Consider the following 24,937-nt stretch of genomic DNA (forward strand, 5'->3'; position numbering starts at 1 on the left):
GTAAATGTGACCCTTAAACGGACATAATCTTGTTTTTGTAGTGTGGGACCCACCAAACATTTTTTTGAAACAAAAAATCCTATACGACTGCACGTCGGACGACGTCGAATATGTGTATATATATATACACGATTTTATTTTATTAAAGTATATTATGCGAAAGAGATTTGAATGAATTAAAAATAAAAACACCAAAAATAAAAGAAAATCCAGCTCAATCAAATACTGGAATGGAGGTTGAAAAGTACAAAACTGATTATAATGAATTTTAATTTTATTATGAGTGAGAGGTCATATTCAATTATATATATAAATGTGGGCCTTCTGAGCAGTCGACGTTAGAAGGAAACTTCCTCGAACCTGCCATTTCATCCTAATAAAAATTCTTAACAATTAATGATATTTTGTTGAAAATGCAGGTCACGTATCTAAATTATTAACAATTTTAATAATGGATTTTTGGTCGGTCTGTTTTCCATCTACCCTTCCTTTTTATCCTCATTTTATTTTATTTAATATTTTTATATTTATCTGATTATCCTCTATCGTTAGGTGCCTGATGATTTGTCCCACATCGCATGTACAACCATTTTCACGTGCAATATTGCGGTTATGGTCTTTTACCGAGTGTATTGGTTGTATAGTGAGTTTTTTTTTCAGATTTTGAAAGTCTAAGATATTTAATTCGAATTTAATTTTTTTTTTTTTTTTTAAAGTCTTGATGTATTCGATGTAGTTTATAGAAGTATTAAAAAATATTTGAAGTACTCAACTATCATGGATTTTAAGAGTATATGAATTTTCTTTGATTCTCTTCCCAAAATTTAAATAAATTTTACTCTTCAAAATCTCTTCCTAACAACGAGGGAAATGTGAGAGGAACATCATGAATGAAGGTTTAGATGGCAATATTGGAATGAGCAGTGTGTGAGAAGACTTTTTTGGAAAAGTTATGATGAGGTGAGAAAATGCAAATGGATTACGGGCAAGGTTTGAATTGACTTAAAAAATAAATAAAAACCAAAAGTATAAAATAAAAATAAAAGCAGTTTGATTTTGTGTTTGGATGAATCTGTATAAAAGCAGCTTTTATAAAAGAAAAAACTGTTTAAATATAACAGAGTTGAAAGAACTATTAAAATTACTCAAATGACACAATGTTTAAATTTTATAAATTGCATTAATAGTTTTAGTATAATTAAAAAATAAATTATACTCCTATTTAAATTTGGTATTTTAAATATAATTTTAACTTTTTATTAAAGTATAACATATAAATTAAAAATAATAATTTAATTTTTATTAAAATATAATTGTTACGTATGAAATTTATAAATTAGGTTAAAAAGTCCAAATTAGAAGAAGGAATGGGCTTATAATTGGGTTTGGTGGACTGATCAGGGGGTGTTTCGAGAAAATCGGGGGAGATAGACATTTTTTTGAGGAAATAGCGGGTCGGAAGATCCGCAGGACGGTCTGCAGGTCGGATGGTCTGCAAGTCGGAAGGTCCACAGATCGGGTGGTTTGCAAGTCGGACGGTCTGCAAGTTGGATGGTCCCTAAGTCGGGAGGTTGGCGGCTGGACCAAGAAAGTCGGGAGGTCTGCGGTCGGTCCAACGGGTCGGTTGGTGGGTAGTCGGATGGCCTATGATTCGGAAGGTTTGCGGCTGGACCGACATATCGGGAGGTCTGCGGTCGGGCCAACGAGTCGGTTGGTTGGTGGTCAGATAGGCAAGTCGGTTGATCCACAATTGGATAAGTGAATTGTGGGTTGTGGTGGAGGTCGGGCGCTGAGGAAAACGAGTAAGAAAAATAGTTTGGTCGGTTGAGGACACACGTCAGCAAGAGAGAAGTTAGCAGACGGTTGAAAAAAGGCGTTGTAAGGCCCTAGGATTCAAGTAACATTTTCAAGATGAGAAGTTGAATTTTGGTAAGAAAGGATAAATGATGAAATTGATTCGATCATCCAAAATTGTACTTGGATCTTGACTGATCTCCCAAAGAGTTGCTAGGCCCTAGGATTCAAGTAGGTCTTAGAAAAAAAAATACAAAGCCAATGGCTCGATTGAGAATTTTAAAGACCTAACCAATTATCAGGGTTTTTGAACTAAGTGAAGGAGACAATGTGTTTGATATGTATTCTCTCATATCTAGGATCACCTCAATTAGGGTATCTATTATTATTATTGCTTTGCACAATCTAGGGATTGACCGAATGGATGTCAACACCGTGTTGTTGAATGATGACCTAGAGGACGAGACATATACAGAACAATCCGAAGGGTTTGTAGTATCTAGAAAGGTGTGGAGCTCGTCAAGCTCTGGTATGGTCTCAAACAAGCTCCAATTCAATGGAATTTAAAATTTGACAAAATGATATTGTCAAATAGTATCAAATACAATGAGTGTAAAAAAATTGTTAACTACAAAGGAGATTCTAGGAACCTTGTGCTAATGTGCCTCCACGTAGATGATATGTTGATCATAGAAAATGATCAACGACTCATTATATGGATGCAATGTTGAAAATAAATTTCGACATGAGCAACTTGGGATTGGCCGACGTGAATCTTTGGGATCAAAATGATGGAATGCCAAGACATCCTAACGCAATCGTACTATGTGATTAAAATGTTGAGCCAAATTATATGGTAACTCTATGTCTCAAGAGAAATATGCAAGGATTACTAAGAGATATGTATTCTAGAGAAATGTATTAATCCCGATCTTATATATTTAGTGAATAAACTTATGAGATACTATAACAATCCAAGTAAGCATTGCTGGATCTAGAATATACTAAAAAACTAATGCAATGTTATTTGAAATATTCTTCAATGCTTGAAAGATACTTCGATGCTGATTGGATATCGGATTGAAGTGACCTATTTTTTATAAATGGATCTGTGTTCACACTCAGAGGAGATGTTGTGTCATGAAAATCGACTAAGTAGACATGTATAGCTCGATCCTCATGGAATTCAAATTTATCGCCTTGGACAAGAAATGAGAGAAATCCGAGTGACTTCGACAACTACTATGAAAGATTCTATGTTGGAAGAAGCTTGTGCCCGCAATAATGATATACTGTGATAGCCTCGCGGAAATTGAAAATACATTATGAATATTGTAAATGGTCATATTCCAAGAATACTTTTAGTATTCTATGAAAGACAAATAATTATATGTTGAATTTCTAATATAAAAATATTATTCCATATTTTTTAAGATGTCAGAATAATCAATATATGATGCTTTATAAAATTGTTTAAAAATTTACTTTCCAAATAAAAATTTACCGGGTTGAAAGTTTCTTGAATATAATATCTATTCATAGTGATTTGAAATGTCATATTATTCTTTAATCTAAACATAGCTTTGCACATTAAAATTTTTTAGTATTTTTTTTTTGTTCAATTGATTGATGTTAAGGGAATAAAATTTATTTTATGTATATGTGTATGTGAAATAATTCTCTTCCAAAGAAAAAAATAATTTGTATAATTACTGTTGGGATTGTGCCTCAAATTCTCTTCAATGCAAGATTTTCAGAAGTTTCCGGCGGCCTTAGTCATTGGCATGACTAGGCGGACTTTCTTGTTATGGATTTGATTTTATATATCTAGCCAAATCAGAAGATTTCGGAGGCTTTAACCACGGGCGTGACCAAGATGGCAAGGTTGACTTGGCACCAAATCATTAGAGTCATGGGCGTGATCAATGAGTGATTTCCCAAGATTCCATATCTCCATTCTTCCATATATTGGTGATCTCTATCGATTTGATTTACCTTCCATGTTAGAAGGTCAAAACTTCCCCTTTTGCATAGATATTGATAAGAGGATGTTTTTGGGGGTTGAGAGATGTTAATCATTCGATTTGTAACATTGAAAACATTCGATTCATCTAGTAGATTCCTCATCGTCCGTGGTTTTTTCTCGTTTTGAGTTTTCCACGTAAACCTTGTGTCTTTTCGTATTTTGCAATATTTTGTTTGTGCTTCAATTGTGTTTCGATCCGCTTCCGCAATTTCATCGCACCTTTAGGCACTTAAATCCCTAACAAGTGGTATCGGAGCATTCAACGGTTGAAGATGTCGATTGCAAAATTCGAAATTGAGAAGTTCGATGGCAAGATTTTGTTTGCTATTTGGAAAATTCGGAATGGACGATTTTAGTTAAGAACGGATTGAAGAAGGCATTGGATAGACAAGAGAGTGCAGGGGTGAATGACGATGCTTGGACTGAATTGGATGATAAGGCATTGATTGCAATACAACTTATGTTGTCGAAAGAAGTCCTGCGTGAGGTTGCTCACGAGACCACCGCACGAGGGCTGTGGTTGACGCAGTATATGACAAAGTCTCTCGCCAACAAACTTCGTTTAAAGGAACGCCTTTATACAATTCGAATGCCCGAAGGTACTCCGATCCAATCTCATCTCAATGAATTTAATACAATCCTCATGGATTTGGAAAATTTGGATGTTACAATTGATGATGAAGATAATTCCGTGTTGTTGATTGTCTCATTACCTCCTTCCTACAATCATTTTCGAGAAATAATGCTTTATGGTTCTCAAGAAACTCCTCGATTTGATGAAGTTAAATCAAATTTGTTGTCGAAAGAAAAATTTGATTTTGGTGGCCAATCGAATGACAACGATGAAAGTTTGATTTTGAGGGGAAGATCTATGTTGAAAGCTAATAGAGGCAAGAAAAAATCTCGGTCTAAGTCGAGGGGATCGAGCGCGCATAAGAGTTGCAATTATTGCAAGAAATATGGCCATGTTATTTCCGATTGCTGGAAGTTGAAAAACAACAATGAAAGGTTCGATAAAGGAAAGAAACCTATAGAGGCAGCACAAGCTGATGTCGTGCACTCCGATTTAGACGGCGATCTAGTTTTGACAGCGGCATCGGGAACTCGTGTTAAGAACGAGTGGATTTTGGACTCCGGATGCACATTCCATCTCTGTCCCAATCGGGACTGGTTTACAACATTCGAATCAAAGAATGGCGGTGTAGTATTGATGGGGAATGATGCCCAATGCTCTGTCCTTGGCATTGGTTAAGTTCAAATAAAGACTCACGACGGTGGCGTTCATACTCTTACGAATGTTCGATACGCTCCTGATGTCAAAAGGAATTTGATATCTCTTGGAACTTTGGACTCGCTTGGTTATAAGTTCTCGGCTACAGGTGGAGTATTGAAGGTTTCTATAGGATCTATAATAATTATGAAGGAGAATCGGATTGGATGTTTATAAGTCTTACAAGGTCATACCGTATCGGGTTCAGCGGCAGCGGCTCCATCGATGAATGATTCAGATTTCACTCGATTATGGCATTTGCGTTTGGGCCATATGAGTGAAAAATGAATGAAGATGTTAAGCTCTAGAGGTCTTCTTGGTGATCAAGGAATCACAAATTTAGAATTTTGTGAACACTGCGCTTTCGGAAAGCAAAAGAAGATCGGTTTCTCTATTGTCTCTCATCGTACATATGGCGTGCTCGATTATATTCACTCCGACTTGTGGGGACCGTCGAAGGTTCCATCATTTACTGGGAAAAGATACCTTATGACATTGATTAATGATTTTTTCCGGAAAATTTGGGTGTATTTCTTGAGGCGGAAGGATGAAGCTTTCGACATTTTCAAAAAGTGGAAAGCTTTTGTGGAGAATCTTACGGGTAAGAAAATAAAATTTCTTAGAACTGACCGTGGCTTAGAATTTTGTAGTGATGAATTCAATGAATTTTGCGCATCGCATGGTATTATGAGTCATAAGACCTTGCCGAGAAAGCCCCAACAAAATGGCGTCACAGAACGAGTCAATCGGACTTTATTGGTGAGAGCTCGGTGTATGCTTTCGAATGCAGGATTATAGAATCGGCGTGATTTGTGGGCTGAAGCTGTCTCGACGTCATGCTATTTGGTAAATCGATCTCCACACTCCGCTATTGACTTTAAAATCCCAGAAGAAATATGGTCAGGTAATCCGGTCGACTATTCCTCTTTGCGCATTTTTGGATGTCCCGCGTACATGCATATTGATGAAGGAAAATTAGCTCCGAGAGCTTTGAAGTGTATTTTCCTTGGGTATTCAACTGAGTCGAAAGGATACCCTTTATGGAACGCGGATGGTAAATCATGCAATGTAGTTTTGAGCCGAGATGTTACTTTTGACGAAAAATCTATGTTGTCTTCTGGAAATGGTTCAGCTGCAGGTTCGACATCCTCGTCAAATTACCAGCAGCAATTTGGAGAGAAGGTGGAGTTGCCAATGATGTTCCTACCCATTGCTGATGTTCCTAGCTCTTCCGACCCGCAAGTTGATGAATCTAGTTCGAGTACCACATTGAATGCTCCGGTGAGACATGATACATACTCAATTGCCAAAGATCTTCCTAGGAGACAAATTCATCCTCATTCCAGATTTGTAGAGGATTCTGTGGTGGCATATGCTCGGTCCGTGGCACAAGAATTCGGTGATGTCGGTTAACCGAAAAATTACGATAAAGCAACTTCTTGTGCCGAATCTCCTAAATGGTTTATGGCAATGAAAGAGGAAATTAATAGTCTCTACAAGAATGTCACTTGGGATCTTGTTGAACTCCCGAAGGGTAGGCGTCCACTACGTTGTAAGTGGATATTCAAGAAAAAAGAAGGCATTTCGGGGGTTGAAGAGCCTCGTTGCAAAGCACGGCTAGTCGTCAAGGGATTCAGTCAGCGTGAAGATATAAACTTCACTGAAATTTGCTCTCCCATTGTTCGACATACTTCTATTCGTGTTTTGCTCGGTATTGTTGCTATGTTTGATTTGGAATTGGAACAACTTGATGTAAAGACGGCCTTTCTTCATGGTGACCTTGAGGAAGAAATCTATATGGAGCAGCCCGAGGGCTTCATCATTTCCGGAAATGAAAATTTGGAGTGCAAATTAAAGAAATCGCTTTATGGATTGAAGCAAGCCCTGCGGCAGTGGTACAAAAGGTTTGATTCATTTATGATTGGGCAAGGTTATTCTCGCAGCAAGTATGACGACTGTATTTATTTTCAGAAGTTCTCTGACGGTTCATTTTTATACTTGTTGCTTTATGTCGATGACATGTTGATTGCCTCACGTAACATGTCTTGTATTGTTAAGTTGAAATCGAAGCTTAGTAATGAGTTTGATATGAAAGAGCTAGGTGCTGCGAAGAAAATTCTTGGGATGGAAATAATCAGAGATCGAAAAGGCGGAAAGTTATTTCTATCCCAAAGGAAGTATGTGGAGAAAGTACTCGATCGATTTAATATGCGATCTTGCAAAGCTGTATCTACTCCTTTGGCTGCGCATTTCAGATTGTGCGAAAACTTGAGACCTTGCTCAGAAGATGAAGTTGAGGACATGGAGAAAATTCCGTACTCAAATGAGGTTGGTAGTCTAATGTATGCAATGGTTTGCACTACGCTGGATTTGGCGCATGCCGTGAGTGTTGTGAGCCGTTTTATGCACAATCCGGGAAAGTCTCATTGGAATGGTGTTAAGTGGATTTTGCGATACTTGAAAGGTACATCACATCTTGGCTTGGTTTTTGATAGAAATAAGTGTACTTCATTGGATTTGACTGGATATGTTGATTCGGATTATGGTGGAGACCTTGATCGCAGACGTTCTCTTTCGGGATATATTTTCACTTTATATTGCTGTTCTATTTCATGGAAATCTTCACTTCAGTCGGTTACCGCTTTATTGACCACCGATGCGGAATATATAGCAGCTACCGAAGGAGTTAAAGAGGCGATTTGGCTAAGAGGTCTTGTCATGGAGCTTGGTTACGAGCAAAAGGTTCTTACTATATTTTGTGATAGCCAAAGTGCAATACATTTGACGAAAAATAATTGGTATCATGAAAGGACCAAACATATTTCTGTGAAGCACTATTTTATTCGAGATACGGTCTTAAAAGGTGAAGTTGTAGTGGACAAAATTGATACGTCCGAGAACCCGGTTGATATGTTAACTAACCCACTTGCCGTTGCCAAGTTCCAATATTGTTTGGACTTGGTTAATCTTAGCAGTTGTTCAGTGTCCCGTCGGGGACTTGGCGATGAGGATGTTTACTTTTTGAATCGAATTTGTGGCAAGGTGGAGTTTGTTGGGATTGTGCCTCAAATTCTCTTTAAGGCAAGGTTTCCAGAAGTTTCCGGCGACCTTAGTCATTGGCATGACTAGGCGGACTTTTCTGTTATGGATTTGATTTTATATATCTTGTCAAATCAGAAGATTTCGGAGGCTTTACACTGGCGTGACCAAGATGGCAAGGTTGACTTGGCACCAAATCATTAGAGTCATGGGCGTGATCAATGAGTGATTTCCTACGATTTCATATCTCCATCATTCCATATATTGGTGATCTCTATCGATTTGATTTACTTTCCATGTTAGAAGGTCAAAACTTCCCCTTTTGCATAGATATTGATAAGAGGATGTTTTTGGGGGTTGAGAGATGTTAATCATTCGATTTGTAACATTGAAAATATTCGATTCATTTAGTGGATTCCTCATTGTCCGTGGTTTTTTCCCGTTTTGGGTTTTCCACGTAAATATTGTGTTCTTTTCGTATTTTGCAATATTTTGTTTGTGCTTCAATTGTGTTTCGATCCGTTTCCGCAATTTCATTGCACCTTTAGGCGCTTAAATCCCTAACAATTAAATATATTCTATATCAGTAATGATTAATGTAAACTCATAAATATGGACTAAGATTCCTAACTAATTAACATTCAAAACAAATGATACTATTGCCCATGACGTTAATTTAATCTATATTATGATCCGATAATTTGGATGCATTCAACACGGTACTTGTTGAATAAATTGGTTTAAATATTTGATGGAATTTAATTATAAGGAAATTAAAATCGAAATTTCTCAAAACCAAATTTTCGGTGAGTAGAAATATATTGGATCAACATGTGAATTAATTGAGATTTTCTTAATTATTCGAATTGAAATGTAATTAAAGTCGTGGGATAAAAGTTATTATAGGCTTCGGATAAATTAGTTAAGTAATTAACTAATGAAAGTGGAAAGTTGTCCCACATTGCTTAATTGCGTCTCTAATAACGTACATATATATTGAGTTGGGTAATAAAAATGGCAAGAAGTGTGACTGGGGGGGCACAAGAGTGCCGGTGAGCCACATGCACGCGCATGCCGCCCAACCGCTCGGACACATACACGGGCACGGGCTCGGGCTCAGGTCGAGAGGCTTGGGGCTTGGTGAATGCATGACGAGGCAAAGTTTTGCATCACAACCCATTAATCGTGCCCAAACTTCAAACATTTAATTTTGTCTCGCAAGACCCAAATCTTGGAGTTCAAGACAAGCCCAAATGTTGAGAGCCCAAGATCCCAATAATGTTCTATCCGATATGTAGACTGTATCCGGCTGTGATTGTGGAAATCTTGATCGTAATCAAATTATTCCTTAATTACAGTTGTAATTTACGGTAGCAATATCACTACCTTAGTCACAATTGTACTTTATAAAAACAATATTATTGCCTTTTGCAGCAAAGGTTTCCCTATTTCTCCCGAGTAATGTGCCTATAAAAGAAAGATCTCTCATATTCGTTCAATCACACAAACATCCTCCCATCTTCTCATTTCTTCTAATTTGTCGGCAATCTCTCCAACTTAGTTTGTCCCTCACTTTTGTTCATCAGAGCTTCGCTGATTTGAGGTGTCATTCTCATCAGAGGCAAAAACATTTTTATCATTATATTAGAACGTCAGCCATTAGAGACACTATCGGAGTGTATCTAATTTTCAAAGAAAAGATTTGTTGAAACGTGATTTGGATTTAGCGGTCTACCCGATCCGAAACCAAAGCGAAAAGGCTGTTTCAATTGGCAGGGTTCCTTTTGGACTTATCCTAATTAATAACAAATGAGTTCGTTTTCTCATAATAAGTTAACAAGAAAGAAAGCAAATAAACAAGTTATCTTAAACCCATTTGTTATTAATTAGGATAAGCCCAAAAAGAATCATGCCAATTAAAACAGTCTTTCACTTTGATTTCGGGTCGGGTAGACCGCTAAATCCAAATCACGTTTCAACAAGATTCATCCACGACTCAGATTTCATAGTACCCTTGTTTTTTGTAATATTTATTTAAACTAATAATAAAAAAAACTAGATATTATTTTGTGAGATTATCGACCGTTGATAAGATTGCTGATTCGATCTACGCCATCGGAGCTGCCACTGTCGCCGTCAGAGCCGGAGCCACTGCTGCCGAATTCGGAGCCCCCATCAGGGCCTCTTCCGGAGCGTATGTAATTTTCGAAAAAAAAATCATCTTTCAATCAATTTCACGATACACTTGCTCTCACAATATTCATTTAAACTAACAGTACTCTGAGTATACACAATACCTCAATCAAATAATAATAATAATAATAATAATACACAAAACTAAAGTTAAGCACCAATTAAAGGTCAGGGAGAGGGCGAGGGCAAGCCCCCCTGTCCGACAGCAGGTGTGCAATCTCTTCATGCTCCATCAGCTTCGAAATGAAGAGCGGAGTCGCCCCTTTCTGCGTACCCGCATTAAGGTCGGCCCCCCGGTTGATGAGAATCTCCACAACCTCAATGCACCCCCCCTCGACCGCCAAATGCAGAGGAGTGTGCCCTTCAATGTCCCGGCATTCCATGTCTGCGCCAAACTCGATCAGACTCATCACCACATTTTTGTTTCCTTTGATAGCCGCCACATGTAGAGCTGTCCACCCATACTCATCCGACAAGTTTGTCGCTGCGCCCTTTTCCAGCATCGATTCCAGCTGCCGGAGTTCTCCGCGTCTTGCTGCTTCCAACACCGCTTCGCCTCGCTCCAGTATCTTCACAACATTTATCTGCAACCAACATTTATCTGCAACCATGTTTATATATATATATATATATACTCCAAAGATGTTTAATAAGGGTGAGTTTCTTTTGGTGAGTTTGGTATTAAAATATTTTTTTAATTTTTTTTAATTACGTATTTATATAATACTATCTCCGTCCGACTCTAAGATCTCATTTACTTTTTGCGTGTTAATCTTTGAATATTAATTACTCTCTCCGTCCGCCACTAAGGTCACATCTATCTTTTGTGTCACTGTACTTAACATTAAAAATATCCTTATATTTGTATAACTTTTTGTAAAAATATTCTTAGTATTATAAAACACCAATAGAAGTATTTTTGTAATTTTTTCTTAATTTGTACTACGTTTTGATATAATAATTAATATTCAAATATCAACATACAAAAAATAAATGAGATCCTTAGAGCCGGACGGAAGTAGTATTATATAAAAACGTACAAATTAAAAAAAAATTAAAAAAAAATATTTCAATTAGTGTCTTATAATGCTAATAGAATGACATTTGTACAAAATATTATACAAATATAATGATATTTTAATATTAATTAAAATCATACAAAAGGTAAATAAGACATCTCCAACCCATAACTCCATATTTTTGAAGGGTCTACAGTACATTTATCTATTTTTGTAGGATCTACAGCACATTTTTTGCAGAGTCTACTACAGTGACCCATCACCAACCATACCCTCTATTTTTGCAGGGTCTCTTCTCCAACATACCCTCCATTTTTGCAGGTTTAAAAAATATTCTCTTTCTATTTTATTTTACATAATGTTTAATATAAATAATTTATAATTATTTTACCATAATCAATTAATTATAAATTTTAATAAATATTAAATAAATAAATAATTTACTATAAATATTAATTACAAAATTATAATAAAAAATAATAAAATTAAAAGTAACAAAAATAAAATTAAATAAAATATAAACTTAAAAAAAATAAAAAAAGAATAAAATATAAATAAAATAAACAAAATAAAAAAATTAATGCAATTTTTAATTTTATCGATGATATTTAAAAAATTAAAAATTAAATAAACATAAAAAAATAGATAACTACATAAATAAATATATAATATTAAAAAATAAGTAAATAATTATATAAATAAATAGATAATTATATTTTTTTTTAAAAAAACACCCTCTCATTCCAGCCGGTGAATTCTGCAAAATTGCAGGGGTTGGAGCAGTTTTTTTTCTCTCCACCCTCCAAAAAAAGGAAAACTTCGGTTGGAGATGGTCTAGGACCTTAGAGCCAGAGGGAATATATATTTTTTAGTTGAACAAAAAAAATATAAAACTATAATTATATTAAATAAATAACTGCATAAAATACGAATACAAACAAACTAATATATTAATCATTAAAATTATCTTGATTAACGTATTGCTCCTATAAATATTTTTATGAATGCATTACACAGTATTATATGTGCTTCTTTATTTTTAATTTGTCTGTGTCGACTAATAATTCTTAAAATCGAACATTTTCATCGACAATCTTTTCAACCGACGGAAGCGGTGTATCTAGACTATCTACTATCAATGTAATAAGATCATGTCTATAGTTGCAAAGTGTGATTGTAGAACTCCGAATGCATATTCCACATATTTCCTACACCTCTTGTTTCATTGCAATATATTGCTTTGTTCAGCCTCACGACTCATAAATAGTTTGCACTACCATAGACTTTAGGTGTATAGCATCATCTAAATAGTATCTCATGTTTTACAGATTGTGCAATACCTTAGGTAAGTTTGGAAAATAAATTTGATGATCACTTCATTCCATTCCAAGTCGAGTTTTACGGTAAATCTTTCACCTAATTTATATTTTTGGATTTTACTTTCATTCTAAAGTATTATCCAAGCTTTGTTCCTCTTTCAATTGTGTAATTTCAGTTTGGGAATTTTGATGTTTTGAGTTCATGTCGAATTTGGCTTGGTTTTGGTTAAATAAATGATGTATTTGAACATCTTTTTTTGTTTACCGATTGAATTTTATGTCAATTTTGAGAAATTGAGTTGAAGTGCGATTTTTCCCAAATTGATTTCTAAATTAGGCTTGTAAACTTAATTTGGTATGTGGGAGTGTTAATTGATGAGGTTTTTTACATATTATTGCAATTGGACTTTAATTATATAATTTGAGATTTTGAAATTATAAAATTGACATCGTTTGACCCGTGACCTGATTTTTCAGCCTTGTTTGAATGACTTTTGACTTGAAAATGATTTATAAAGGTACTCTAAATCCTTGTGAATAATTTTAGTAGTTGTTGGATTGAGTTTGGATGATATAGGAGCCATGTGTGTGATTTTTTGGCCAATTTACCGAGTTTTGTGCACTGTTATTGTTTGATGTTCATGTCTTTATTGTAGTTTAACCTTGTGGTTTAAGATTGTCCAGAGGTCCCGGTCGGCTTGGGGTTGTACCATCTTTCTATTAGGCGGGATAAGTCTACGATTAAGGTAAAAAGTTGAATTATGCACGTTTGAAATGAATGGTCCATTATGATTATGTCTTCGTGATGCATGGTGAACTTGTTGTGATATGATAATACTAATTGCTAAATGAAGTTGATGTGACATATAGTGTATATGATAAATTTTTTATTGTGTTATTGATGTTGTTGGCGAACAAATAATTATTGATAAATTGTATAAGCTATGAATTTGTCTAAACTTAGTCGTCGATTGGAAAGTCAATTGATAAACTGTATTAACCATGAATTTGACCAGACTTAGCTATTGATTGACAAATCGATTGGTAAATTATATAAGCCGTGGATTTTGCTAAGCTTGACAATTGATGGACAAGTCGATTGATAAATTGTGTAAGTCGTAGATTTGGCTAAACTTAGTCATTGATTGAAAAGTCGAATGATAAATTGTAATAGTCGTGGATTTAGTTAGACTAAGCCGTTGATTGACAAGTCGATTGATAAAGTGCGATAGCCTTGGATTTGGCTAGACTTAGTCATTGATTGACAAGTCGATTGGTAAATTGTATAAGTCATAGATTTGACTAGACTTGGTTGTTGATTGGTAATTAGATTGTTAAATTGTGTAAGCCGTGGATTTAGCTAAACTTGACCGTTGATTGACAAGTTTATTGATAAATTGTATAAGCCGTTAATTTGGCTAGACTTTGTTGGCCCCAAAATTCGCTCAAGACCAAACAATAAACAAATAACAGCAGCAATGATCAAACTGCACAAACCCAGACACAAGTAAATTCACACAGACAGTTTGCAAACCATTTAAACAACGCACGCACAGTCTGCAAGCTTAAATATAAAACACACGAAATTGATAACTCAGTTCGATCATGCAAGACCTACATCTAGGGGATTCTAACCCACGCATAATTTCACTCATTCAAAAACAAGCTGAACTTACAAGTGAGTTGTATCAATCTTCTCTCAAGAGACGCTAATTTAACCTCACATAGGTTCACCTATTAGCCATTGATCACCTTCTCTCTCACCTATACCTCACTATTTTTTTCCTCTAGCTTATTACCCCAAAGGATTCATCAAGAAGATAATCTAACCAACTAAGATTTCCACAAGAATTTTGTATTTCTTTACACACTACACCTTTGGTTGTTACAACCGATCTCATTCACTATCCATGGAGGGGACCACTCATATCAAATATGGGCCTGGAGAATTAGTGAAGTAATTCGCATTTGGGCCTTTTTTCAATTTAATCTTGGATTCGCTAGCCTAGAGTTTGATCATATGCAATTTTAATTGCATGCAAACATCAACCAAAATATTAATATGAAGTCAACTACTAGAAAACTCCCCCTTTTTAGTTGATGTTTGCCAACCACAAAACAGATACGCAACAGGTAGGTGATCAACAAGGTAAACAGACAAACAAACAAGTAGCTCCCCCTAACTCCGAGCAGCTAATTAAGTCAGCTCCCCCTAAATGAGTTAACCACCGGACAATCAAGCAATCAAACTACCAACCACTAAAACCACCAAACATCTCCTCATTTGGAAAACATTATCAAAAAGGGAAGGAACATTAGAAAGTCAAGTTTGATTTCAAAATAGATGCACTTTCATATTCATCAATATGATGGTCAACAGCATGCGGGTTCACAATTCCTGAAAGCATCCGACTCATCAAAATAGACTTGGCTGGTACTTGGCAAGTTGGTTGATCAATTGAGTAATCCGTTGATTTTGGATAGATGTACTTGTTGTTTGGCTAAGCCTTATTGTTGGTAATTTATTTCATGCATTGTATATTTAATTTTCTACTCAACTATTGCTGATGTTACTACTTTTTTCTATGCAGAGTTGAAATTTATATCTTTATCGACTTGATACATCATAGGAATAGACTATTATCAAACATGCATGACTTTCTACAATTATATATTTTAAAGTAATTATGGGTGTTGGAAAAAATATTTATTACTTTTGCAAACAATATGTTTGTACTTATTTTTATTATATTTTAGCTTTAGCATTGAGACTAGGGCTGACAAACAAATCAGGTTAGATCGGGTTCGGGTTCGGGTCAGTTATAAACGGTTTAAAAAACTTTTGACTTGATCATGACCTATTTAATTAAATGAGTTGATATTTGCAACCTTAACCTGACTTTTTATTAATTTGGTCAAACTGAATCTGACGTGTATAATCTGTTTTTTTTTAATTTTAATTTAAAATAACTATTTTTACTAACAAAATTTTCAAATATATAATATTTATATATATTAAAGTAAAAATTATTTATTAATATCATGAAACCAATATTTAAGAGTCGAATTCACAAACACTACACAATAGTACACAAACAAACATACGATGTATTTGTTTTTAATCTATTGAAAAAAATCAATGTCTTTCCTTTGTCTAATCTTGATTTTGTACAATTTTAACTTAAATTTTATTTTTTGAATGTTTTATTTTTATAAAATAGCCCATGAATATTTGAATTGGATTGGTAAAATTTTAAAAATATATTAAATTTAAAGTAATACTCCTATTAATTAAATATGTTAGACAGATTATTTTCAGGTTAAAATTTTGAACATAAACCTGACTTATTTAATTAAATGAATTAAACGAATTTGATTCAAAAATCTCAATCCAAACATAATTATTTCAAGTCAGGTTAATTTTTTATAGTGTCCTAATTGAGACACGATACGTCCATACATGTTTTTATTTCAGTGTTTGACGTATGATATTCTCATAAAATTTTTAGGGTGTTACAAGTAGCGATTTATTATGTTTTAGTAAATTTTTAAACAGTTTCTATACTTTAAATTAATTTTAATAATAGTTAAATAATTAAGCCAATAAATGCATGTATTAAAAAGGCAAGAACAACTCACGTGGCGTTTGTCACGTGCAACATCAATGGCTGAACGGCACTGATCCACATCTCCGATTGTGGGGTCCGCCCCGGCCTCCAGAAGCATCTCCACCATCCCACAGTCTCCGTTCGCCGCCGCTCTGTACAGCGCCGTCCGCCCGTCCTTACTCCTCGCGTCCACATTCGCCGCCGCCGCCACCAACGCCTTAGCACTCTCCAGATGCCCTTTACCGGCGGCCAGATGCAGCGGCGTCCGCCCATCCTTGTCCCTGCTATCCGTCAATCCTCGCCGTTCATCAACAAGCCGACGGATCTCCTCCGTCCGATCAGACGCCGCCGCCACGTGAAGCTCCGTCCATCCCCGGGAAGCCCACCGGACGTCGTCGGATATCTGCGTACGGACATCAACCCTCAGCCCGGACTCCAGGAGCAGACCCACAACGTCGGGGTACTGAACCGTGGCTCGGTACAGCGACTCGGCCTCTCGAACCGGCAGATCGGAGACGACGGAACGGTGTCGCTTCACGATGCTCTTTACCGCCTCGAAATCCCCGGCGGCGGCGGCGTGCGCGAGGAGGAAAGGGCCGACGAAGTAGACCTTCAGCTTGACGTCGTGGGTACGGCGGTGGGGATCGGAGTTGAACCACCGGTTGACGATCTCGGACCGGGCGGACTCCGGCCGGTCGAAGTCGAGATCGGGAGCGGCGGCGGTTTTGAGAAGGAACCGGTCGGAGGGTGAGCGGGGGAAGGTGGAGGGGATCTGGGACTGGGGTTTGAGGACGATCTGGAAGGCGGCGGAGGAGAGCGGCGGGAGGAGGCCGCCGGGCGGATTGACGAGAAATTTGTGAGGGGAGGATGTCTGGACCTTGAAGGCTATGGGGGCAGTAGAGTGGAGGGATTTGAGATGGAGGTTTGTGCGGCATTTGGTGGCGGGAGCGAAGTCGATGCGGATCTCGTGGTCGGAGAGTTCGACCAGTTTATCCATGGCGGCGGCGGCAGAGGCGGTGGATCTGTTGTGTGGTTCATTTGGGTGAGATTGGAGGTGATGAGTGAAGAAAGGGACTATTGTTCGTCGTTATGGAAAAGACAAACTTGCTATTATTATTATTTTGAAAATTCGTTTACAAATAAATAAATGAATGACAAGTCCCTTCTTTTTTTTTTTTTTTTTTAATTCGGTGTCGCTGTTTGAAAGTGTACACTGGATAAATTTTCGCTGAGATGATGTGTAAAAATCCGTAACTGCTATTCGAAAGTGTGCACTGGATAAATCCGTCAAACCTAATACTTTGCAAAGGTGAAATATGTGTGGTACGTGACGTGACCATCTTGCTTCGTTAAGCATCAGAGCATCCCACCCATAAAATAATATTGTTATGAAATTTAGGATTGAAATGCAATTTTTTTCACAAAAATACAAGAAAAGCAAAAAAAAAACATTACACAAAAGTAATAGAAATATATTCAAAAAGTGACTGACACACGGCTATCGGCTTTAATACTTTTTTTAGTAACAAAAAAGGAAACCCAAAACAGAAACTAGATAAGACGATACAAACTGTAATTATTTGATCTCATTTATAATCCTTGACCAAATTTCAATAGTCCTCTACCTAATTTTGGTTAAGAGTAACTAGGGTTCATGCAAAAAAAAAAAATTATATAAACAAGTTAATTTAAAAAAAAAATATTCAAAACTATTATGATACATAATTAAAACCTGAGTCTATACGTCAGCTAATCAAATACATCAAAACATATAATTTTTATACAAGATACAAACTTATTAATTTTTCAAAATCTTGTATTCACATTAATAGGAATATATTCAAATTCAACTATGCACAAAGCTATTACTATCATTGTAATAGCGATTTACAACAAAAACATGTAACATACGATATACAAACAAGGGAAATAGTAAACTTTATTAATTTTATATCATTCACAATCAATGATAACATATGACAACCCAAGCAATCAAATGATTTAGGAACTAGATTCAATTTTTATATTATTGAACAATGAGCTAATAATCTTATTGTAATGCTTTACACATTGAGAGTTATTCACAAAATTACTTGTCATTCTAACAATCATAGATTCACATATAAGTCATCAATCATATTACAAGTCAAAGAAGATGAGTCAAAATTATGAAACTCAGATGATAGACTAGAGATACTCTAGTCCTATCTCTACATAGTTGATAATTTTTTAACTTACTTTTCTTATTGCTTTTAATTTCCAAAGCTTTACTTTCATATTTATTCATAACATGTTGTCCAACAAGAAGTACAATTCGAAAATCACCAATTAAAATATCAATTTCACTATTTTCCGCACTATCTAAATTTATCTCCAACTCATTCTAAACACAATCATCAAAATCAAATTGAATTTCACTTTCAATAGTTGTATTATCATTTTCAAAATCCATGTGTCATTTAACGGCAGATTGCGCATACAATACATATTCAAAATCAATACCAAGATCACTTAAACCATCAAAATGTACATTTTTTTTTTTTTATTTACACTCAATATTAGCAACATCAATATCATAAGACTCCACAATTTCATTTTCAACGGTACATGGTTGTATTACAACATACTCTATACAAAAGTTAAAATTATAGTGATTATTTCCCCCTCTCCTATATCAATTACTCTCTCTGTCTTACCTTTTGTGTTCGGTTTACTATAAATACAAAAATTTAGATAAAGTATAATTAGTAAGTAATTTAATAATATATTAGTAAAAACAATTATTGTGTTCTATACGTAATCACTTCGTAGATCAAATGTGGATGCTTTTACTCACCGCTACATATCATCGACGTGTATTATATGTGTAAATTTTACATTTATATGTAACTTGCAATTGCCTATAAATAGTAGCATTCTAATGAAATGAAACACACCAGACAAATTCGTCTTCATTCTCATCTTCAATATTTTCCTCTGCATATATTTATATATATTTACTTACTAACATAATCATTGTATCTATATATACATAGATATTTAATATACATACGATTAATTATATATATATATATATACGCTGCATTAATATATATTATAATAATATATAGGGTAAACTATCTTTTTAGTCTCGTAACTGGACTTCTTTATCATTTTAGTCCCGTAAGTGGAGCTTGTCGCAAACTAGTCCCATAAATGAAGGTTTTTCGTTGTTTTAGTTCTCCGGTGCTGGAGACGCCCGCGTGGCTTGCCGGAGGCCATGTGTCCGCCAGGTCAGCGACACCTGGCGGACACGTGGATTTTGTTTTAAATTTTTTTTTTGTAAAAAAAAAAAAATTTATTTTTAATTTTATTTATTTGGTCCAATTAAAAAAATTAAAAATTAAAAAAATGAAAAAAAAATTCATGTGTTCGCCAGGTGTCGCTGACCTGGCGGGACACGTGGTTTCCGGCGAGCTACGCGGGGATCTACGGCGCCGGAGGACTAAAACAACGAAAATTTTTCACTTATGGGACTAGTTTGCGATAGGTTCCACTTATGGGACTAAAATTATAAGGGGGTCCAATTACGGGACTAAAAAAATAGTTTACCCCTATACATAAAATAGTGGTTAGCGGTAGAAGTAATTAATATTTCAATTAGCTAATTCTATATTGATATTATAACACGTTATCAGTACGATTATATATTTTAATTTCCGCAAGGTAATATTTTATATTTTATATGTTTATTATGTCTAACCTTGCCAAATAGGAATTTGGCCCTCTTCTCATTTCTGGCAAAAATTATATGGTATAAACTCGCGATGTTAAAATGCATCTAGCTTCAATGGGCTTGGAAAATACCATTGTCCGGGATAAAAATTCCCCGAGCCAAGATCGTGCAAAGGCCATAATCTTTTTGTGCCATCTCATCGATGAAGCACTGAAAATACAGTATGTAACGTTGGATCCCCACTTGAATTGTAGAAGAGATTGAAAGAAAGATACGATCACTTGAGGCTGACTTTGTTGCCAAGGGCACGAAACGAATGGCAAAGTCTACGGCTTCAGGACTTTAAAACAGTCCAAAAATATAATTTTGTAATGTTCATAATAACATCACAGCTGCGCCACTAGGCAAAAATATATCTGAATCTAACATGATGGAGAAAACTTTCTCCACTTTTCATGCATCTAACATGGTTTTGCAGCAGCAGTATCGCGAAAGAGTCTTCCAGAAATATTCTGAGCTGATCACCTGTCTTTTGCTGGCCGAACAAAACAATAAATTGCTGTTGAAAAATCATGAATCTCGGCCGACAGGTGCAAATCCATTTCCAGAGGCAAATGCAATACATCTGGCAAATCCGGTGTGTGGTTGTGGGCAGGTCAGGAATCAACGAATTGATCGTGATCGAAATCAGAATCGCGGGCGGGGCCGGACAAAAATATACAATCACAATAATTATCAAAACAGGCCCCGATATGTGCCAAATCGGCGCTATAATGACAAAAGGCCATACATACCTCAACAAAGGCTCAACACCGGAAGAAACAGAAACAATGACGATGAATGCACCCGGTGTGGAATCAAAGGCCATTGGGCCCATGTTTGTTGCATAGTCAGTCACTTGGCTGAACTGTATCGGGCCTCAAAAGAAAAGCAAGGAAGAGTTGCTGCCGAAACAAACCACGCTGCCCACAATGACACATTTGACGATGTGATGAGTGAAAATATTACGCACCTGGATGCTGATAATCTGCTTAACATAGCTGATGATGTTAAATGATAAAATGTTGTTGTATCTCTTTTGTTATTTTGATGTTTTTTGCTCCCCTTTTTGTATTACCCCCTATAATATAAGTCTATTTTGATTATGTTACTAATACATATTTTTTATTATTTTTGCCTTCTTACGAAGATATGGATGCCTACTATTTTGGAGACGATGACAATATCTGCCTTATCGACAGTGCTATGACTCACAACATTCTGAAAAACAAATGTTATTTCTCCCATCTGAATATGGGAAAGACCACTATTGTTACTATTAGTGGTGCATCAAAAATAATTGAAGACTCGGGAAAGGCTACTGTATTTCTCCCAAAAGGGACAAAAATGATAATTGAAAATGTCTTGTTCTCGAGCAAAGCTCAAAGGAATTGACTGAGCTTCAGTGATATTCGAAAAAATGGGTATCACATTGAAACATTGAATGCGGAAGAAAATAAGTATCTCTTGATAACTCAGATTGTGAATGGGAAAAGAATTGTGAAAGAAAAATTGTCATCATTTTCTTCCGATTTATATTATTCAAGTACCGCTGAAACATATCACTTAGTAGAGCAAATTGCTACTAACAAATTTAAAACTTGGCACGATCGACTTGGGCATCCTGGCAATGTAATGCTGAGGCGAATTGTTGAAAATTCAAATGGCCACCCATTGAAAAAAAAATATTTTGAGTTCAGATGAATTTTCTTGTGCTGTCTGTTCCTAAGGGAAGTTAATAATCAGACCATCTCCAAAAAAGGTTGGTTTTTGAATCCCTAACTTTTCTGGAAAGAATTCAGGGTGATATTTGTGGACCAATAGATCCACTGTGTGGACCCTTCAAATACTTTATGGTACTAATTGACGCGTCAACGCGATGGTCACACGTATGTCTGTTATCTACTCGCAATCTAGCTTTCGCTAGACTATTCTCACAAATAATTAAATTGCGAGCACAATTTCCAAATCACCTGATAAAGAAAATACGTTTAGATAATGCTGGAGAATATTCATAACATACATTTAATTATTACTGCATGTCAATTTGGATTACTGTGGAACATTTTGTTCCCCACGTACATACGCAAAATGGTCTGCCTGAATCCCTTATCAAAATATTGCAATTAATTGCTAGACCATTGTTGATGAGGTCTAAACTTCCTGTATCATGTTGGGGAAATGTTATATTACATGCAGCAGCCCCGTGAAAATAAGGCCGACAAGTTCTCACTGTTATTCCCCTACTTAATTGGTGTTTGGAAAGGTACCATACATATCTCACCTGCGAATTTTTGGGTGTGCTGTTTATGTGCCAATTGCACCACCTCAATGTACGAAAATGGGACCTCAGAAAAGGTTGGGTATATATGTCGGGTATGAATCCCCCTTGATTGCAAATATCTTGAACCAACAACGGGTGATATATTTACTGCAAGGTTTGCAGACTGTCATTCTGATGAATCTCATTTTGCGACAATAGGGAAAGATAGTAATCAACTGAAAAAAGAAATTTCGTGGAAAACACCACTTGAATTTGATCCTTCTACGAAACATAGTGAACTTGAAGTTCAAAGAATTGTGCATTTGCAGAAAATTGCAAATCAATTGTTTGATGTTTTTAATGATGTTGCTAGAATTACGAAATCATATATTGCAGCACCAGATGCACCAGCTAAAATAAATATCCCAGAAGGGAAAGTGTTGAGTGTTAATAAGCATACTGCCCGCGTAAAACATAGTAGATCGTGGGGTTCCAAGGATAAGAATCCATGAAAGAAAAAAATTGTAAATACTGGTGAAGATATCAACAATGATCAGATACCTGAAAAGGTCAGTACAACCCCTGAAGAGGTTGATACTGAATATTCTGATGAAAGTGATGATGAAGTTATTGAAACTTTTGTTAACTGTACCACCAGTGGAAAATATTGGAACAAAAAGAAAACAAATTTTGATAATGCATTTGCATATTCTGTAGTACTCAATATAATGAAAGATGACGATGATTATGAACCAAAATCATTTGATGAATGTCAGCAAAGAAATAATTGGGCAAAATGAAAATACGCAATTCAGTCTGAATTGGACTTATTAAAAAAACAACAAGTATTCGGCCCTATAGTCCAAACACCTGAAAATGTGAAACCTGTTGGTTACAGATGGATGTTTGTGAGAAAAAGAAATAAAAATAATGATATCACAAGATATAAAGCAAGACTTGTAGCCCAAGGTTTTTCCCAGAGACCGGGCATTGATTTTGAAGAAACATATTTGTCGGTCATGTATGAAATAACATTAAGATATTTTGTGAGTCTGGAAGTACACAATAATCTTGATATGCGATTAATGGATGTGGTTACTGCCTATCTTTATGGCTCCTTAGACAATGACGTCTACATGAAAATACCATAAGGGATTAAGATACATGAATCATTCAAATCAAAGACAAAATAATCATATTCCATCAAATTGCAAAAATCTTTGTATGGGCTCAAGCAATCAGGCCGAATGTGGTACAATCGTTTCAGCGAAAGCTTAACAAAAGAAGGTTACATAAATGACCCTATTTGTCCATGTGTTTTCATAAAGAAAAATGGATCAAAATTTGTAATTATCGTTGTGTATGTCGATGATCTCAATTTAATTGAAACTCCTGTTGAAATCCAAAAAGCTGTTAAATATCTCTAAAAAATGAGTTTGAGATCAAATATTTTGGAAAAACCAAATTTTGTCTTGGTTTGCAAATTGAGCATTTGGAGAGTGGAACCTTTATCCACCAATCAAATTATACCAAAAGAGTACTAAAAAAAATTCTGATGGATAAGTCACATCCGCTAAGTACCCCAATGATCGTTAGAGCACTCGATCAAATAAGGATCCATATAGACCAAAAGAGGAAAATGAAGAAACACTTGGCCTAGAAGTGCCATATATGAGTGCTATAGGCGCATTGATGTATCTTGCTAACAAAACCCGACCAGATATATCATTTGTTGTAAATCTATTGGCAAGATTCAACTCATCGCCTACTCGACGACATTGGAATGAGATTAAGCACATTTTTCGCTATCTCCAAGGAACAATTGATCTCGGATTATTTTACTCGAAAGATTCTCGACATAAATTGATTGATTTTGCCGATGCAGGATATTTATCTGATCCTCATAAAGCCAATTCTCAAACTGGCTATATATTCACTTGTGGCGAAACAGTGATCTCTTGGAGATCGATGAAACAAACTTTAACTGCCACTCACTACAAAAAAAAAAAATAGCCATTTGTAGAAGAAGCTCATCCGCTACAAGTTTTTTGTTACAAAAGTTATTTTTTGTTTTAAATATTTTAGAAACAAATAGTTTTTTTTTCGATTTGGTCAACATTTTTCTTTTGTTGTGGTATTTTTTTTGTTACAATTACAATACTTTTAATTTTAAATTTCAAACTAAATCTAAAATAATATATCATATATATATCATATACATATATAATATTTATTTATTAATATATACAAATTGAAATTAAAATAATTATTTATTTAAAATTATAATTATAATATAAAATTTAAAATTTAAAATTAAATAAAAATTAAAACATTTTTAAACAAACCCTGCGCCACCGCCCCTACTCCCTGCTTCTTTCCTCTACTTCTTCTTTCTTCTTCGTCTTCTTTCCGTACGTCCTCCTTCACTCCTTCTAAGTCCTCCCTCTACACCCCTGAGTGCCGCATCTACCTTTCTGGGTCGTCGACTGCGCTCTACGCTGCCTTCCTCAACCCGTCGACAGCGAGCCGCCGCTGCACACATATATCCTCAAATGTCAACCCTAGTTCTTCCCGTAAGTTTGGATTTGTTTTTCAAATCTTTGTATTTTTTAACTAGTTAGGTTTTTCTTTATTGTTGCTATTTATAGATTT

At 35.5% G+C, this 24,937-nt stretch overlaps 2 protein-coding genes across 2 annotated transcripts; one reads left to right on the forward strand and one right to left on the reverse strand.

Annotated features, from left to right (window-relative positions):
* Positions 1-10,331: 10,331 nt before the first annotated feature.
* On the reverse strand, positions 10,332-17,365 carry LOC127256305 (protein VAPYRIN-like). Its single transcript, XM_051282258.1, has 2 exons — positions 16,300-17,365; positions 10,332-10,906 (listed from the first exon to the last, which is right to left on the reverse strand). The coding sequence occupies exons 1-2, from the start codon at positions 17,263-17,265 to the stop codon at positions 10,484-10,486; spliced, it is 1,389 nt and encodes a 462-aa protein (XP_051138215.1). The 5' UTR covers positions 17,266-17,365; the 3' UTR covers positions 10,332-10,483.
* A 3,045-nt stretch (positions 17,366-20,410) lies between these two features.
* LOC127256081 (uncharacterized) lies at positions 20,411-21,040 on the forward strand. The gene has a single exon (XM_051281913.1). It carries the CDS (start codon positions 20,411-20,413, stop codon positions 21,038-21,040), a length of 630 nt encoding a protein of 209 aa, XP_051137870.1.
* Positions 21,041-24,937: the final 3,897 nt, after the last annotated feature.

The sequence above is a fragment of the Andrographis paniculata genome, unplaced genomic scaffold, assembly GCF_009805555.1.
Source record: "Andrographis paniculata isolate CXL003 unplaced genomic scaffold, ASM980555v1 Contig55END, whole genome shotgun sequence".
Classification (NCBI taxonomy): domain Eukaryota; kingdom Viridiplantae; phylum Streptophyta; class Magnoliopsida; order Lamiales; family Acanthaceae; genus Andrographis; species Andrographis paniculata.

Excerpts from the sequence above, each read along its gene's own strand:
- LOC127256305 (XM_051282258.1), bottom strand. The coding sequence starts at position 17,265 with ATGGATAAACTGGTCGAACTCTCCGACCACGAGATCCGCATCGACTTC. Across the intron at positions 10,907-16,299 it reads TTGCACGTGACAAACGCCAC|ATAAATGTTGTGAAGATACT; the intron begins GTGAGTTGTTCT and ends TGTTGGTTGCAG.
- LOC127256081 (XM_051281913.1), top strand. The coding sequence starts at position 20,411 with ATGATGGAGAAAACTTTCTCCACTTTTCATGCATCTAACATGGTTTTG.